Source organism: Paralichthys olivaceus, chromosome 6, assembly GCF_024713975.1.
Source record: "Paralichthys olivaceus isolate ysfri-2021 chromosome 6, ASM2471397v2, whole genome shotgun sequence".
In the NCBI taxonomy this organism is placed as follows: Eukaryota; Metazoa; Chordata; class Actinopteri; order Pleuronectiformes; family Paralichthyidae; genus Paralichthys; species Paralichthys olivaceus.
Window position 1 is genome coordinate 11,370,646 of NC_091098.1, and position 16,136 is coordinate 11,386,781.

Sequence of the window (16,136 nt, forward strand, 5' to 3'; positions counted from 1 at the left end):
CTATGCAAATGAACTCTATAGGTGAAATGGAAAAAGCAGTCTCCGGAATCAGAATTCAAATCTGCGCTGTAGTGAATGGGTGTATGGGAAATTGCCCTTCATAAACAATTTTGGTTTGACCTGTGTGGGAGTCAGAAAGAGTGTGTGGGTGGCTTCTGGCGTGCGTACAATATAGATCGTGGTGGATGAGGACTTGTTTTGAAGCCTGCATGTCACATCAGAGTTCACTGTCTGTTTGTCTTCACTCACGTTGAGAGGCACGGGGGCCATGTACGAGGCCGTTTACCAGAAAATAACAGGGTAGTGAGTGCAGGCCGTTCTTGTTTTGACCACAGAGTCCAGACCACACTGAGCCAACAGTCGTCCACCAAACTATCATATCATTTTTTATTGTAGCAACAATCTGACAAATACATATTTAATATTTTAATGTGCTGAATAATATAACCACCTTATAAAAGTGTAAGAGAGATAACTAATGACCCTTTGACCTTCCTTCCTTCTCTACTACTGTTCACTCATACCACAATACACCAATAAAATCCACACAGGGTCATATATGGACCAAGGAGTGCCTTATACCCACTGTAAATCAAAAACCCACAAAATAAATACATCACATTTAATGTTCTGCTGTGCTCATATTGCTGCAATCATCAAGTCTAACGTAACTTGTTTGCTTAAAGGCATACTCATGCTTTTGAGTAAATACGCAGTTTGATCAACTTCCTGTTGGGCAATAAAGTGATTGGTAGCACATGTGAGTCCAGTGTGGACATATAAAAAGAAACTGCCGTCACTTGTGACGTCAGGCTTTGCCCTTAAAGGGTAAAGCTGCAGCTCTCATCTTGATTTTGAAACATGTTTCTAAATACAATCAATCCTTGTCAAATTTAGTTTGCTCATTTGTTCCATTAAAAGTCAGACAGCGTCGTCCCAAAAATCCTCATGTTTTGCCACCTGGACCAGCAGATAGTCTCGGCCCTGCCTCTCTGCTGTAGATCCATGGCCCTCGGTGGGCGCCCGCGGTGACCCAGGATGCACAGAGCTGTGGGGGTTGTTGTCGGGCCGGGCCAGTCTCCCACAGGGAAGGTCAAGTCATTTCCTGCTCTGAGAGACCTCCGCCCCTCACAGATGTCAGTGCAGTCAGAAGCCCACCTCCCACATCTGTAACCCCCCCCCCCACCACCACCACCCCACACCCCACCCTCCCTTGTGCTTTTCTTTTTTCAAAGACATGATGGATGGCTCTGAAGGAAGTCCCTCACATCAAGGAGCTCTTTTCATCATAACTCTCTTTTTTCACGAGCTCAGTCTGATTAAAGAGGTGAAACTTCAAGGTTAAAGCAAGAAATACACACCGGTGATAATTCAGGAAATATCAAGCTGGATAGATGGAGCAGATCAGTTTCCATGTCCCTCCATGAAAACGCTGTGAACAGCAGATAATCCCTGAAATGAAAAACATTTTAGAAGATTGATCTCTGCCCACCCCCTATCTAACAACCTCTCAAGCTGGAATATGAAATGAAGTAAGTAGGTGTTAACATATGTGTTCTATGGTAAGTACATTTGTGTAGGTTGGTGTGCTGACATGGTGACACAGGGAATTCTCTTATAGAAGAACCAGCTGCGTACAAACATGTAATAGTAATTAGAGCACCGTTACAGACTTGACAGACAAGGCCTGTGGCTGTTTCCAAAGTCACGGTCGACCAATCTTATGTTTGAGTTTCACATTTCTTGCAATTGCGGTGATGTCGCCCTGTGAAGCTAAAACACTTTTAAAAAATAATCAATTTGTGAAATGCCTCAGTTACAGCTGCTGCATGTATAAGGAGGTGAAATTCCTATCTATTAAATCAGAAGTTTATTAACGGATGAGTAAACCTTGTGGTAGGGCACTGGGGCATTGTCATCCAACGCTGCACTACTTCCAGAGAAGTTAGTTATCAGGACATTTTCAAGTTGATTGCTGTCAACTTCTTTTTCTTTGCTTCTCTGTTACCACCCACCACTTCCTTCTGCCTGACATGGAACAGTCATGTTTGACGTTTTCATTTCAAAGTGCACGGCCAAACAGAGGATGTGTTTTAAATAAGGGGTTAAAGAGGTTTCCAAAAGTTCTGTCCTGTAAAGTTCTGGATCAGCACCATTCATAAATGTATCGCTGCTGCCTACTGAGTTGTGCGCAATGTGAAAAACACACCCTTCATTTAATCGTTTTTAATTTAATGGATTTGCGGTTGGGTCTGACAAGTTGGAGGCGTCAGGAAGGATTCGGGCTCCTCAAATGTCTGAGTGGGCTTCGCACCACAGCCTTTGACCTCATCCTGTGAGGAGACAGCTCAGTTATCGCAGAAGCCACAGCCACTGGGAAGAAGAGGATGAGCCGAAGAATGATGTTAGTGCTGCTGCTTTTAACTGTTGCATAGCTCAGCAACTGCCAAAGAAAATCTATTTTGTTATTATCTATTCTAACGCAAAACTGACTTTTGTAATTGCACCAATTGTATTACTAATACAATGGACTGTGAAAAAAATGTAATAACAAGCAAATGACTGGATTAGAGATGGAAAACACACAATTCAAACACGTACAAATACGCAGCTTTATGTGTGGCCAGGCTATCCCTGAAAAAGACAAGAAACAAATGAGTTTTTGTCATGCCCTGAGTGGAAAGACAAAAGAGGGTCAGGGGGAAAAGAAGTGACTGAGGAAGTGGCTTGGATTACAGTGATTTAAACTCTGTGACATCTGATTTCATGGTGACAGCTTCAATGAATGCCAGAGAACCAAGCATGAAAAGAGCAATTCTTTACCCAGGATGCAACACAGGGGGCCTGGGCAACGTCGCTGCCCATGGTTTCAGGGCAGTGTGTGCAGGCCCAGCAGGAGGCCTTCCGCTGTGTGTGAAGTTGATCTCCAATTCAAGAGTTATCATAGTAGCAGAGTTTTAAACCTGTCTGTTTGTGATGTTCTGGCGTCTTGGGTGATTTTATGCTCAGGAGCTACTTCATAATTATTCCTTGTAATTAGTGAGTCCTCCTCAAACACTTCTACAACATACTCTCATTTGTTATTGTGTGTGTGTGCAGGGCTTTTTATAACAGTCTATGGTGCACAGTGAAGTGTGAAAACTTTGTGATCATCCTACCTGGTTTATCTGCATTGAAGATTTTAAAATGACACTGAATATGTTTGAACAATTTATTTAACTGGAGATTTTTTAATTCAGTTGATAGAAAGCTTTACAGCAACAAAACAGACACTGTGCTTTGACTTTGAAGACAACTTGCTCAAGAGGAAATGATTCAATGAATGTTGCTGCCATGAAGACAAGCACCTGTGAATTATCTGGCTGCAATTTTGGCTTGGGATTTGACCCAGTTGCCGCCCAATGCTGTAGTTTTTAGAAAACATGTTTAAATCGGTCCAAAGGCTGAAGGCTCACTGCCCGCACCCACTGAAGGCTACAGAGCGCTGGTCGCCTGTTTATTAGAACTTTAATATTTAATAGTGAATGTCCAAATTGCACCAAATTCGACATTGCACATTCTCGGGCTATTTACGATACACATTCCAAGGGAGTAGCCGATAAGATGAATATTCTGCGAGATATACGTTCCACATACAGACAGACAGACATTTGTGGAATTAGTAGGTAGATGGTCTGTGCTTGGCATGAAAAGGATTTGTTGACACAAGTTTGCTGGATATGGATCAAGTTTTGTGCAAATGGTAAATGAACATGACAAGAAGACACTGTCAATATTTGCTTTTTTCTTCACAATGTTTGCAGCATGTTCTGGGGCCAAAGTCGATTTCCAGAGCGGTCGCTCAGGAGGGCAACATCCGACACTATTGCTAATATAGTTGTTCGACTCTTGTTTTTGTACCTTGTGTGTGGACGTGTGTCATGTCTCTATATTGTACAGAGTAGCAGCGGACTGCTGGGGTGAGGCCAGCTGTGTCTTCATGGCCCCTTTTATATCCTCAGGAAAACCATGGTATGCTCACTCTTTGTCTCTCCACGCAACATAGCTCAGAGTCCTGAGGCATGACAGAGTCAACCTTCTTGCTCCCTCACCCTATCTCTCACTCCCACCCTTCTCTCACCTTACGTACTGCAGCTCCATCATTTCCTGTTGAGTCACAGATAGAGCCAGACTGCACCAATGTTTTACAGTTTACTGCTCCCCTCTGTGCTTTCCTCCTCCACTTCCTCGTTCGAAGATGCCAGTCCTGTAAGTAGAAAAATAGCAGTGTGACTCTATCACAGCCCTCCAGCAGATATTTTTGCGTGAAGAGAAAAGTCAAGGCAGATGTAGGAGTCTCTTCCGGGCAACATGACTGATTCATACAGGGAATGACTCACAGAATCATTTGATTATTAGCTCTGAAAATGACCACATCACTCGCCACATTAAGTCTATATCTAACCAGTCTATATCAGTATTGGAAAAAGTAGAGCTTCAAGCAAAATGAGGGTAAAAAGTAACCTGATGACAGAAAAGATGAAGTCTTTACATAACCTTTCCATAAATTATGACCAGAGTTAAATTCTTTGGAATAATATTATTTCATAGAGCTATTGGGAGTTCAGGCGTATCCAAGTAAGCTGGGAGGAAGTGATGCTGAAGTGAGGTAAGGACTCGAGTAAATGAAGGCAGTGAGAGAGGGTTGAGGGCAGGGCTCAGAGAAACGAAAGGGCTCTGTGGCGGATTGGTTGAGTCATTGAAAAATACAGCTGCTGACTCAGTTTGCAAACTCGTCCTGGAGCACGTTGCCAGCCAGTCTGGCATCTTGTGTCAGTGTGTGTGAGGGAAAGAGAGAGCAAACATCCTCGTACAGATAGGTTGAGAAAATCTCTAAATGTTGGTCTTTAGTGGAAGAAGAGAAAATGTATAGTCAGAGGTTCAAATTTTAAGGAGGTGATTACATCAAATGGAAAATGAAGCATTGAGTGTCCATTCACACCAGTGGTGTATACTCACATCCTGGCACAGTGATTAATTTCGTCATACCTTCAGTTTTCTTTACACACCCTTCTTGCCACAGTACTCATATGACTCTTAGTCCCACCATCAACACAATGTGATCCATCTGGGAGTATGGACCCTTGGCCACACTCCAGAGTTAGTCATCCTGGCTGTGTTGCAAGGTCCACGAGTGGTGTGCTGTTCAGGGAGTAATTAAGAAAGGACGCCTCCCTCCATAACGGAATGTGATTGCCTGATAAAAGTGCAGAGCAGTTTTTTTGTGTGTGTGATGCAGTGTGAGTTATACTATATCCATGAACAGTAATAACCTGATTCGGTTTTACTCACTGGTTTAAATTTAGTCTCAACAACATTGCCTTTAAGCCAAAAATGACAATCAAAAAGGGCTGAATGCAGGTGTCATCTGCCTCTACGTGTTCAGACCACAGACCATCTGACATTCCTCTCCAGAAATTAAGTGAAAATATCCCAGATTCGCCGCCATCTTGTGCCTTTGGAGCCAGAGTCTGTGCAGTAAATGTCAAAAGATGGAGCTGTGGTAACAAGGTCCAGCTGATACACACAAACAACCAATCTTCAACATATACTTTTTGGTTTGGTCCATGTCCAATCCAATAACATGGAGGAGGCTTTGGCTTCACTTTTGGGGAGCAGTCATGTTGTCCATCCTTATATAAAGTCTCTGATTCAGACCTGAAACAGCCTGACTTAATGCTTTCATTTGAAGGTTTCCCAGACATTGAGTGCATCAACCAGGACTTAAAATAAAGAAATAGTGATTATAAATCTTATGCTGTAACACAAAATTAATTTAGGAAAAGGCACATTATACGAGAACAACATACAAACATACACGACATACACTCCACATTACATAGAACAGCAACCTATTTCCTGTGACCACACTGTGTCACCTATTTGAAGGAGTTAAAATATTAATTCATGGCTACCTCATAGATCTGAGTGTATGTAACTTCTACCATCCCACTGTTCCCATAAAGAGTGGCACCATGCACCTTATTTTGTTGACTGCTATACCAAAGCTACTGGCTGCCTGCTCCTGTTGTCGTCAGTGCATTGCTCTTAGTTCCACACAGTCCTTATATGCTTTATCATTACTGCTGTGGCTTTCACAAGTGCTAATTACTTTGTAACACAATAAACTATTATCACCCCAGACCACTGTTCACTAGTAATAAAATGAAACAGTGACACCTTGTGTTTGAAACATGTTACTTGACAGTGCTGTGAAATTAGTCTGGATACTTTTACTTTACTAACAAATGCTTGGCAGAGAAGACAGAGGAGAGGTTTTTCTATTGTTACTCATTATCTATGAGATCACAACAGTTTTAAACTAAAGGGAGGTTATATTATTGATTGTATGATTTATTGTTTATATAACACAGATTACAATATAACTACACAATGATCATTTTCCACTCAGCAAAACTTATGTAAATGCCTTTTGTAGAAAATAGTTGTATTAATACATTATATTTTAGTCAGAAATCAGAAAAGCAGTATATCTCTCTTTATACAAAGCGACATAGGAGCAAGAATTATCCATTGAAAGGTAAAGTAAAAACCCTGGATCACATTGGTTCCCATAGGGCGAAGGGCTTTCTGTCAAATAACCAGTAGTTTAGTTCATTAGTACTTTTTGTCTTCAGCTATCCTGACTAACTGATGGCATTATAATGAAAAACAAATGTTGTGGCAAACATGATTTAATTTAAAAAATAGTCCTTCAATTAGTCACACAAACAAAGACAGCAGTAGATTCCCTGAGTAAATGGAAGAAAATCATGAGCATCAAAACACAAAGCTTCGTTCAGTCATTCATTAGTCTAATTGTGTCTTTGATCATCCAGGTATCATAGGTCATTTTCAGACATGACCTCTGGAGAAAATCTGCAAAATTTGGTCCCGACTTTCTCCGGAGTTTGCCTTTTACACGTGACCAATGCAGCTGAAGATTCTCAGCTCGGACACGTTCACAACGACACAGAAATCTCTGGAGCATTCAGGAGAGGGGTGGCGCAGCGTGTAGGAGGCAGAACGTAACGTATTGATTCCCCTGCGGAGATCACGTGTTTTTTGTTTGTGGCACATCAATACCAACGTCACCCCTTATCATTTAAAGCTCTTTTGACATCTCCTCTAGGTGCATGGCACAACATTCATCTAGCTTTGGCTACCATTACCAATGTACACCACCCTGCCCTCCAGACGAGAACGCTCGGCTTCAAACACCAGCAGGTGGCTCAGCAGCGTCTCCTCAGGACCCGATCGGATCAGGGATGGATCATTGTTCTGTACACACACGCAAACACACAGAATTAAATCACAGTGAAACATAGTTTCTGTGTTTATCCCAAATAGCTACAGTTACAAGAACGACAAAACTGTTCAAAAATGATTCAAATCAAATCCTTTCTTTTTTTGCAAAAACCAAATGAGTTAATTATGGTTTTGGCAAAGGAGGAAAATAACAGCTCTATAGAGTTTACTCACTGCCACAGCAGAAATAAAAGCGTCCATCAGGTGGTAGTCTGCTCCACCGTGTCCACTCATGCAAAACTGTGAGGGAGTATTATCCTGTACTGTGTACTTCGTAGAACTCTGGGTCAGAAAGTCAAACACGCAGACATCATGGCCATCGTATGACAGCTCCCCCTGGGAAAACACATGTCAGTACAGAGAAACTGTAGCACGTAGCTGATACATCCATCAGAGATGTGCAGTACAAGATCGGGAACATACATCACAATTAGACAACTCTTAATCCAGTACAGCTTCGATTTGTGTGTTTTTTTAAATTGTCGTCTTACAGGCTGCGTTTTAATGGTTAACTGCGTTTGACCTGGTGTGGATCCAGATCAGGGGGCTGATCCAGGATTTCATTTTTTCCACTGTCTTTAACATTTTTGCAGATTTTTTTTGAGAATCATGTGTGAACGTCTGTGAAAATTTCAGACATACACTGTCGTTTTTTCAGCTGCTGTATGGTAACAAATGGGGCTGTTGGGCCTTGGTGGAGGAATGCGCTCTACTTAGTGTAATTCTATTTTTTCCTCTTGTATTTTAAATTTTTTTCATTTTCATTTCTGAATTCCACATTTCTTTCTGTCCTACCTTGCTGCCATAGATGGTTGTTTTTCGCTTGCATATTTCCTTAGTGAAGGCGACCATAGAGAAGACCGCTGTCAGGCCCCCTTCAAACTCCATGTTAACAACCTGGTCAAACACAACAGATGAACAAAACAAAAGTGGGAAGTATGTTATGCCTCTAACTGTAAATAATGACCTCACATATATAGTTTTCTAAATTCTATCTTGGAAAATGGTTAAAATGTCTTTTTTCAAAAGAGATAGAAATATTACATCAGCAAATGAATAGAGGGGAAAGGGTAAAGGATGTAAATAACAAAATGGCAACTAGAGCAATAGTTCAGAGTGGACAGGTACAAAAGGGCAATACAGCCTGTGGCTTCATCCAAAATACAAACAACATTGGGACAATGTGCGGCTTATTCTTGAAGGAATGTGAGTTGATGCTGTAAAACAATTCAGACAATAATTATCCCTTTAATTCAAGCAGAAACAAAGAGGGTTCAAGCTCAATAGTGAGTTGTGCCAAGGAAATTAAGAGTCAGTCTTGAATCCGTTATGAAGCCACTGTTACCTGATTACTACAGACATCGTTGTCACACTCGTAGACGCAGCGGCCATATGGTCCAGCGCTGAGAGCCTCGGTTACTGACTCGATGTCTGGCAGCGAGCTCTGACATATGACTGATACAGGCCAGCCAGTGTGACCCTGGAATATATGCATATACACACAGCACATAAAAGATGATGTATAACAGATAAATGGTCCTATTCATCAATGTGGTAGATCATCTGAGAAGTGTTCACCTGTTTCACTCTGTCCAGGTAGATTTTGCGAGCAGAGTATGGACAGTCTCTTTCTACTGAACAATCCAGGCAGCGATCTGCAGCACCCGCAGGCTGACAGACCACAAACAATATCATTGATAATATTCATGCTCGGGACAGAGAGTTCTGTCCACAGTAGAGCAGAGGACTGTCATATATGTAATACATCTTTTGATGACACAAAACAAAATGGTGAAAGGGTGTTAAGTGCTGTGATGCAAAGTGATGTGCTGGTTCACAAGGATCTACAAGCTGCTTCAGAGATCTACACTGAATAAACGGGTTGTTTCTATCAGCAGTTGTTATATGAGTGATTATTTGTGTTGGACCACGTACCTTGTTGTCTTTTCGGAAGTGGCTGACTGATCCAAATGATGACAATTTCAAACACCTGCAAAGTAAAAACTGTTGGGTTCAAGCTTAATATTAGGAAAAACTGTTGTATTTGTGTTGTGTCATTATTCATAGTTATTTATCATAAAGTCTGTTGATAAATTGTAAGCTATTAAACCTTGATTCAACATTATATTTCTAAACCTAAAGCCAGCGTGGAGTTCAGCATTGACTCCTGTCTGATGGTTTACCTGCGTGCTCCAGCCCAGTCATGTATCAGGTCGATGTCGTGGCACGACTTGGCCAAAAGAACAAAAGAGCTCTCGGCTTCATTCCTCCAGTTCCCCCGAACAAATGAGTGTGCAAAGTGATAAAACCCAACCTAGAACATAGGTCGATGCTGCTTTTAAACAAACTGTACACATGTGACATCATATTAACTTCAAGGGTTCATAGCTCTGTACAACGTTTAGGTGCATATAAGTATGAAATGGAACAATATCAGCTTTATGAAGATCTTTTTAAATCATCACAATAATGTGTAGAACTAACAGTTGGGCCACGTGAATTAATAAAAAACAAGAATAATATTACTGTTAAATTAAATCGGTTGATGAGGAGAAGATTTATATTATATTCATATATTTCATTCTTACTGGCTCAAGGTGTTGAATATGGATCACGTCACCTATGACTCCAGCGACTATCAGCTCCTAGAAAAGAATTTCATTTTTTAAGATTGTAAGATTCCCAAATTTAAATCTTGAGCCAAAAAACGGTGGGTAAGGGAAAAAAACTATCAGATGTCTTGATGAATCAAGTGTTCACCTTTATCTTGTGGATGGTGGGATCATACCGGAGAACGTGACCCACCGACAGTATCACACCACTCTTAGTGCAAGCCTCCACAATGGCCATGCAGTCTTCTGCAGTTGTCTTAAGTCATGTGGACACATGAATGTGTAAGGAGGGCATGAGAGTCACACAAATGCAATCACAGAATTTTAGTCTTTCAGAAACTGACAAATGAGGATGAATTTATATCTTTAAAGGGTCTGAATTATAAATTAAATGTAACAAATTACTACAAAAATCCACACGTAGACTCACTAACACCAATATTGAAAGTTAAACGAATGCTCTATGTTAAGATGCTTCGTGTTTAAGCTCATTTGAAAAACACTCACTGCCATTGGTTTCTCCAGCAGGATATGGTAGCCCTTCTTTGCAAAGGCCACAGCAGGCTCCTGGAGAACAAACGGTTGAATAACCACGATGATTAGACAAGAAACAAAGACGCAGTTTCCAAACGAATTATTTTCAGTTTCAGACTAATATTGAGGTGAGAGTCTTTGAGCAGTAGCTGGATATTTCTGAAACAGATACATTATATGGAAAGTGTCATATGAGAATTAGAGAGAAGCTGTATCAGTTGTATAACACACTGACTCAAAGTTTGGTTTTTCTTCTGCAGCAAAATGTGAGTGTTTTTATATAAATGTACGTCTCTGTGTGTGTGTGTGTGTGTGTGTGTGTGTGTGTGTATATATTGTATGTTTACCTTATGAAGGCTGTCTGGAGTACAAATTACCACAGCATCCGCAAACCTCTCTCTTTCAACTATATAGTGCCAGTCTAATTAAAAAGAAAAAAGGAGTAATTCAATACTTCAACACAAGGTTTATAATATTATTATATTTATAGACTTTTTATTCTTTTGATGCTCACCGTCAAATACGTTTTCATCTACAATCCCCTGTTGCTGTTGAAGTTTAGAGCGAGCAAATTTCCTTGGATCAGCAACACCTACAACCTGAAGTGGTGAAGAGTAAACACAACAAAGATATTTATTTGTCCTTTTTTATATATGTGAATAATCTACTCTGTAACCACCTTCATGGTGGCTGTAGAAGGAGAAAAACACAAACTAAATTTGGTCACAATAAAGAGAAAATGGATTTGAGGATCTTCTATTGTGACATGAACTTTTCTCAGATATTTTTTCATGAGTTTCTTCTGGGGGGCTACAGATCGAGGACCCCCTCTCTCCTGACCTTCATGCGTTCAGGATGGATGGTTGCAAACTTGGAGTAGATCTCCCCTCGACATCCAGCTCCCACCACGATCACGCTGACCGGGGAGGTCATTGTGGCTCCCTGTGACCTTTAACCCAAACACACACCTCGCTCAATGCAGGGGAAGATAATACACCAGTCAGTCAGGCTGTTCACCTCGACTGCCCCTAGAATATGACATCATTCACCAGGTACAGATGATCATGATTGGAGGCTGCAATCACAACACCCCTGTATCCATCTAAATACACTAGTTAAACCTCTTTATAAACAAGTCTATGGGTTAAACACACTAGCGTAGTAAGAATACAGAGTCCATGTGTTGGACAGTGTTTCTATGAATAATGTCTGTCGGTCTGAGACATGTCTGCTTGGATCAGTACCTGCTTTGTCCCACACACCTGTCAAGACCTCCTGTGTGTGTACGTGTCTCCCGCGCTGGTCCAGTCAATGGTCAACAACAGAGAGCTCACTTCTTCGTGCACTGAATACAACCTCAAAGCAGTCATGACGTGTCCCAGCGCCCCCTATAGTGAGCAGGAGGTACAGCTGCTGCATTCACAGCTGCTCGGAAACGGCGGCTTCTTAGTCTGAAAATCCCACTTCACCAGGAGATTGTTAATTAATCTGTGTTAAAGGAAGATGGAAACTGTATTAACTTTATAGGCATCATTCCGAGCTAAATAAAAAAAAGTTTTTTAATAATTGTGAAATTAGACAAAATAACCAATCACCAGGACCTTATTTTATACAAACAGACTCTCACAAGTATAATCACATTCTGTGTGAGTTGTTCATTGTTTGTTTCCCAGCCTCTGAAACAAATAATTATATATGTATGCACATATTTATACAGCACACTCTTCACTTTGGTTTTACACTTGCATCCTCTAATCATTTATGTTAGATGTTGCTTTTACATTTGATTTATTTTTAAATGTTTATCTTTATTCTATATGTTATTGCTCTTTTGCATCGCTAAGATGACCTGTCCTCGTCCAACAGTATATTGTACTGTTGACCCTGTGTTCACTTACACATGACAAATAAAAACTAGAAACTTGTTCTTTGTGTTTTAGGTTTCTTAAAAAGAATAATACATTTCCACGTAAAGGTCAACGATTGTCCCCTTTTGGTTAAATGTATTTGCCCTCCATACACTGAACAGTTGCTTCTCAGAGAAAAATACTTCAGTGGTTTATATATTGTGTATTTTGATTTGTGTGTTTTTATTGACGGATGTGTAAACTTATATTTTATCACAGTTAAAATTAATTTATAATTACGACACAGATTAAATTGAACTTAAAGAAGTCTACAGAGAAACATATAATGTGAACATTCAACTAAACTAAATATATATATATATATATATATGTCTTATTTGGGATCCTCGGAGATCTTCGGCTGACTTCGTGAGAGCCGATCCACACAGCTAGCGTCACGTGACGCGACTAGCTCTGCAGTGTGAGCTTAGCTTTGTGCAGCTCGGTAACAAACTCTCTGACGCTAGCTAACGCTCGTGTTTGTTATTTTAATCTCATATATTTAAAAAAAAAGCAGCTCGACTCTACAACAAACTACTTTATACAACCCGTTCTTAGAGCTATACGTTAGAGGTGCTGCGCTTTTGGGCATATTTGGACTTTTCTTCGTGCTAGCTAGCTACGGTTAGCGCGTTAGCTAACATTAACAACAACATGAACATTGACAACGTTAATCAGTCTGTCACAACGGGAGTGCCATCCACGACGTCTTCAACTTCAAGTAACTGTATCGCAAACGATAATGCAACATCCAACGTCAGCAGCATCCCTTCGGTCACGAGTAATGGTAACGTTATATCACTTTGGCTAATGTTGTGCTAAAGTCTTAGCTCAGTTCAAGGTGGGAGAGATGTTTTCTGCCCAGGGTGGATGAGTTTGTTAGCTACACGGGGAGAGATCAAGCTAATGCAGTCTATTCCAACAGTCCTGTGTCTAAGTCTATTCATTAAGGTTATAATCTCCAGCTTCTATTGAAAGTGTTTTAGATAAGTGTTGACTCAGCAGTATTATCGTTTGAATGACTGTGGGGCCGCTGAGTTGTATTGAATTGAGTGGGCATTATAATAATAATAGATTAAATTTATATAGCGCCTTTATAAGAGACCCAGGGACGCTTTACACGTGTCAATATTATAGATATAATAGAAATCATATTCTTATTATCTCAGTACAGTTGAATCAAGGCCTCTCTAACACAGTTTGAGGATAAAGCAACCATTATAACCTAAGTAAAGGCAGAATTTATTCGAGGACTGCTGTGTCAGACTGCATTTGTTAAGATCAATGTTCTTAATAAACTGACATCTTATTGTAAATGGAAGTGCTAAAGCATCTTTCATGCATTATGTATGGATTTAGGATTTTGTGCAACACCTTTTAGCAAGCAGTGTTGGGATTTAGCACAAATATTGCAGGTATTAAAACAATTTTGTGTCTTTGGTTCAAAATAAACTCATCTCAGTAAATTTTACAGCTTCCACGTCAGCGGCCATGGTGACACCATCCGTAGACACATCTGTCTCCAATGGCGTCTATTTGCCCGGCGGCATCACCAACGGAGATGTTAAACCTTCCATCTCCACCACACCCCTGGCGGATTTTCTCATGCAGCTGGAAGAGTACACTCCCACAGTAGGTCAAGTGTTGTCAGTCACCTTGTGTAATACTGCGTTCACACATGGGGATACTTGGTCAGAAAGACCAGGAACTCAAAACATTGCCCTGTTATTGCTGGAAACACCTGAGTGTTTCTGTTGTGAGTACAGAACTCACTAATAACCAACACTAAAAGTCACAAAACTGTTTGTATATAAAATGTATAAAGATGGGTACAGTTATCTGTTTTTGGCTCATTCACTGAAATAATCAGAAAATCAAGATTCTTAATCACATTAACAACTAAGACTTGTAGATTCAATACTGCCATAAGATACACTGTTGAATAATTTGCCTCAGTATAATCAGTGTAGTATAATGATCAAATACTTTTCAATAAATGAAGAGAATCAACTCCATATCCCCTTTTATATTAATGTTCTTTAGATATACTTGTCCATTGAAGTGAAAGAAGTTTATGTGAAACTTGACCAGAAGATGAAATCTGCTATTTTTTTCTTTTTCAGATTCCTGATGCAGTTACAGGGTACTACCTCAACCGGGCTGGCTTTGAGGCCTCTGATCCAAGAATGTAAGTCATGCAAAAGTTACCTGCAGGTTTCAGTGAGAGTCTGCCTGATATCCACAATCAGCTAAACATGCTATGCCTTTGTAGAGTCTTAAAACTGATTTTGTCCTGTTGTGCTTAAGCAATATCTGAACAACAGCTGGGACAAGCAAGGGCCACAGTTTGTTAACTGACACATTTGAATGTGGAATTGAGAAAATAAACAATCTACTTTTACAGTGATCACAAGGAATCATACGTATTGAGGCGATTTCTTCCTAATAGTCTGCATCTACCTCAGATTATTCTAAAGGCACAGAGTCACCCAGTGGGGTGAAAATGAAGCCAGAGTAACAGGAAAAGGCTCAAAATAATCTCTTGAGCTGGTTATTTTTTTCTATTCTGGAGTCTACAATAAACAAATCCTGGCCCATGGTGTCAAGGTAGGAGGAGGTTATGGAGAAAGCTGCTTCTCCCAAAATAAACATCACATATTCTTATTTACTTCCTCACTTATTTTTCTACGGGAACAGTGAATGTTTAACGGGTTTGTTCAATAAGGAATTATAGATTGTAATTGATTGTTTGGTATTAGCCTTGGCACATTATGTTTGTCTACACATGTGACTTAGAGGAAGATCAGATCATATTTTGTGACCAATTATTGCAACAAAAAAAAAAAGGTAAACCCAAAAGCTTGACTTACTTTTTCTTGCCACTGTACATTACTGTAGCAACTTATTTCCCATACTTACTGTCAAGAGCATGTATTGGCATAAAGTACAGACACTTAAAGCCTCGTAGGCCATTTATTGTCATTCTATGAAAGATGCTGTTGTCTGACGGCCTTGTTTTTTCCCACGATATTAGACACAATATGTCGATATGAAAAGGAAAAAGCACAGCAATCCTTTTTTTTCCCATCTCTACAGAATCCGACTGATCTCCCTTGCCTCTCAGAAGTTTATCTCAGACATTGCCAATGATGCACTGCAATACTGTAAAATGAAGGGAACTGCCTCAGGAAGCTCAAGGAGTAAGACAAAGGTATGTGTTTCTCTCATTTTGAACATGCACTTTAAGTATAATCCCTCCTGTATGTGAGGAAAAAGGGAGTGTTGGTTAAAGATGGTGACAGTTGTATCTTTCTTCTATTCATGGTGTTCATCTTTTGTCTCTTCCCTGTTAAGGATAAGAAGTACACTCTGACCATGGAAGACCTGTCTCCTGCCCTCTCAGAATATGGCGTCAATGTCAAGAAGCCATATTACTTCACATAGATCTGTTTTCTTTGAGGCTTTTTTTGCTTTTGCTAGGTTTATTGCCCTGCTGACCGATTAGCCTGTTAACAGCAAAAAATCTCTGTTGTTTGATGTCTTTTTTTTTTGGATCATCATACTTTAGTACAGCTTTGAGAAATCTTTGTAGTCACATTGCCATTTGTTATTTTTTGTGAAGCCACCACATTACATTTTATTGTGGAAATAAAATCCTTAACAAAAACCTTGTCTGTCATAGATGTTATATCTGGCGTTTGACAGTAATACATGATGGATGTTGACTGCAATAGTG

At 40.1% G+C, this 16,136-nt stretch overlaps 2 protein-coding genes across 4 annotated transcripts; one reads left to right on the forward strand and one right to left on the reverse strand.

Moving 5' to 3' along the window:
* Nucleotides 1–6,718: 6,718 nt before the first annotated feature.
* Nucleotides 6,719–11,875, reverse strand: LOC109630565 (putative oxidoreductase YteT). 3 transcript variants are annotated; one of them, XM_069527239.1, is made up of 14 exons: nt 11,738–11,875; nt 11,334–11,442; nt 11,008–11,092; nt 10,841–10,914; nt 10,467–10,526; nt 10,108–10,215; nt 9,936–9,992; nt 9,531–9,661; nt 9,283–9,337; nt 8,926–9,018; nt 8,693–8,827; nt 8,143–8,244; nt 7,522–7,683; nt 6,719–7,320 (listed from the first exon to the last, which is right to left on the reverse strand). In XM_069527239.1, the coding sequence occupies exons 2-14, from the start codon at nt 11,424–11,426 to the stop codon at nt 7,192–7,194; spliced, it is 1,284 nt and encodes a 427-aa protein (XP_069383340.1). In that variant the 5' UTR covers nt 11,427–11,442; nt 11,738–11,875; the 3' UTR covers nt 6,719–7,191. The 3 variants fall into 3 exon arrangements, with proteins under 3 accessions (XP_069383340.1, XP_069383341.1, XP_069383342.1); XM_069527240.1 differs by having other exon boundaries at nt 11,334–11,465; nt 11,738–11,811; XM_069527241.1 differs by having other exon boundaries at nt 11,756–11,799.
* An 874-nt stretch (nt 11,876–12,749) lies between these two features.
* Nucleotides 12,750–16,067, forward strand: taf10 (TAF10 RNA polymerase II, TATA box binding protein (TBP)-associated factor). The gene is made up of 5 exons (XM_020088755.2): nt 12,750–13,187; nt 13,875–14,032; nt 14,524–14,588; nt 15,497–15,611; nt 15,755–16,067. The coding sequence occupies exons 1-5, from the start codon at nt 13,055–13,057 to the stop codon at nt 15,842–15,844; spliced, it is 561 nt and encodes a 186-aa protein (XP_019944314.1). The 5' UTR covers nt 12,750–13,054; the 3' UTR covers nt 15,845–16,067.
* The last annotated feature ends 69 nt before the right edge of the window (nt 16,068–16,136 follow it).

Bases quoted from the DNA above. Each gene is read 5' to 3' on its own strand.
- LOC109630565 (XM_069527239.1), bottom strand. From the start codon at position 11,426: ATGACCTCCCCGGTCAGCGTGATCGTGGTGGGAGCTGGATGTCGAGGG. The intron at 10,216-10,466 runs GTGAGTGTTTTT...ACATGACTTAAG, and splicing joins TGCTGGAGAAACCAATGGCA to ACAACTGCAGAAGACTGCAT. The intron at 9,993-10,107 runs GTGAACACTTGA...ATTCTTTTCTAG, and splicing joins CCACCATCCACAAGATAAAG to GAGCTGATAGTCGCTGGAGT.
- taf10 (XM_020088755.2), top strand. From the start codon at position 13,055: ATGAACATTGACAACGTTAATCAGTCTGTCACAACGGGAGTGCCATCC. The intron at 13,188-13,874 runs GTAACGTTATAT...TAAATTTTACAG, and splicing joins CCCTTCGGTCACGAGTAATG to CTTCCACGTCAGCGGCCATG. The intron at 15,612-15,754 runs GTATGTGTTTCT...TTCCCTGTTAAG, and splicing joins GCTCAAGGAGTAAGACAAAG to GATAAGAAGTACACTCTGAC.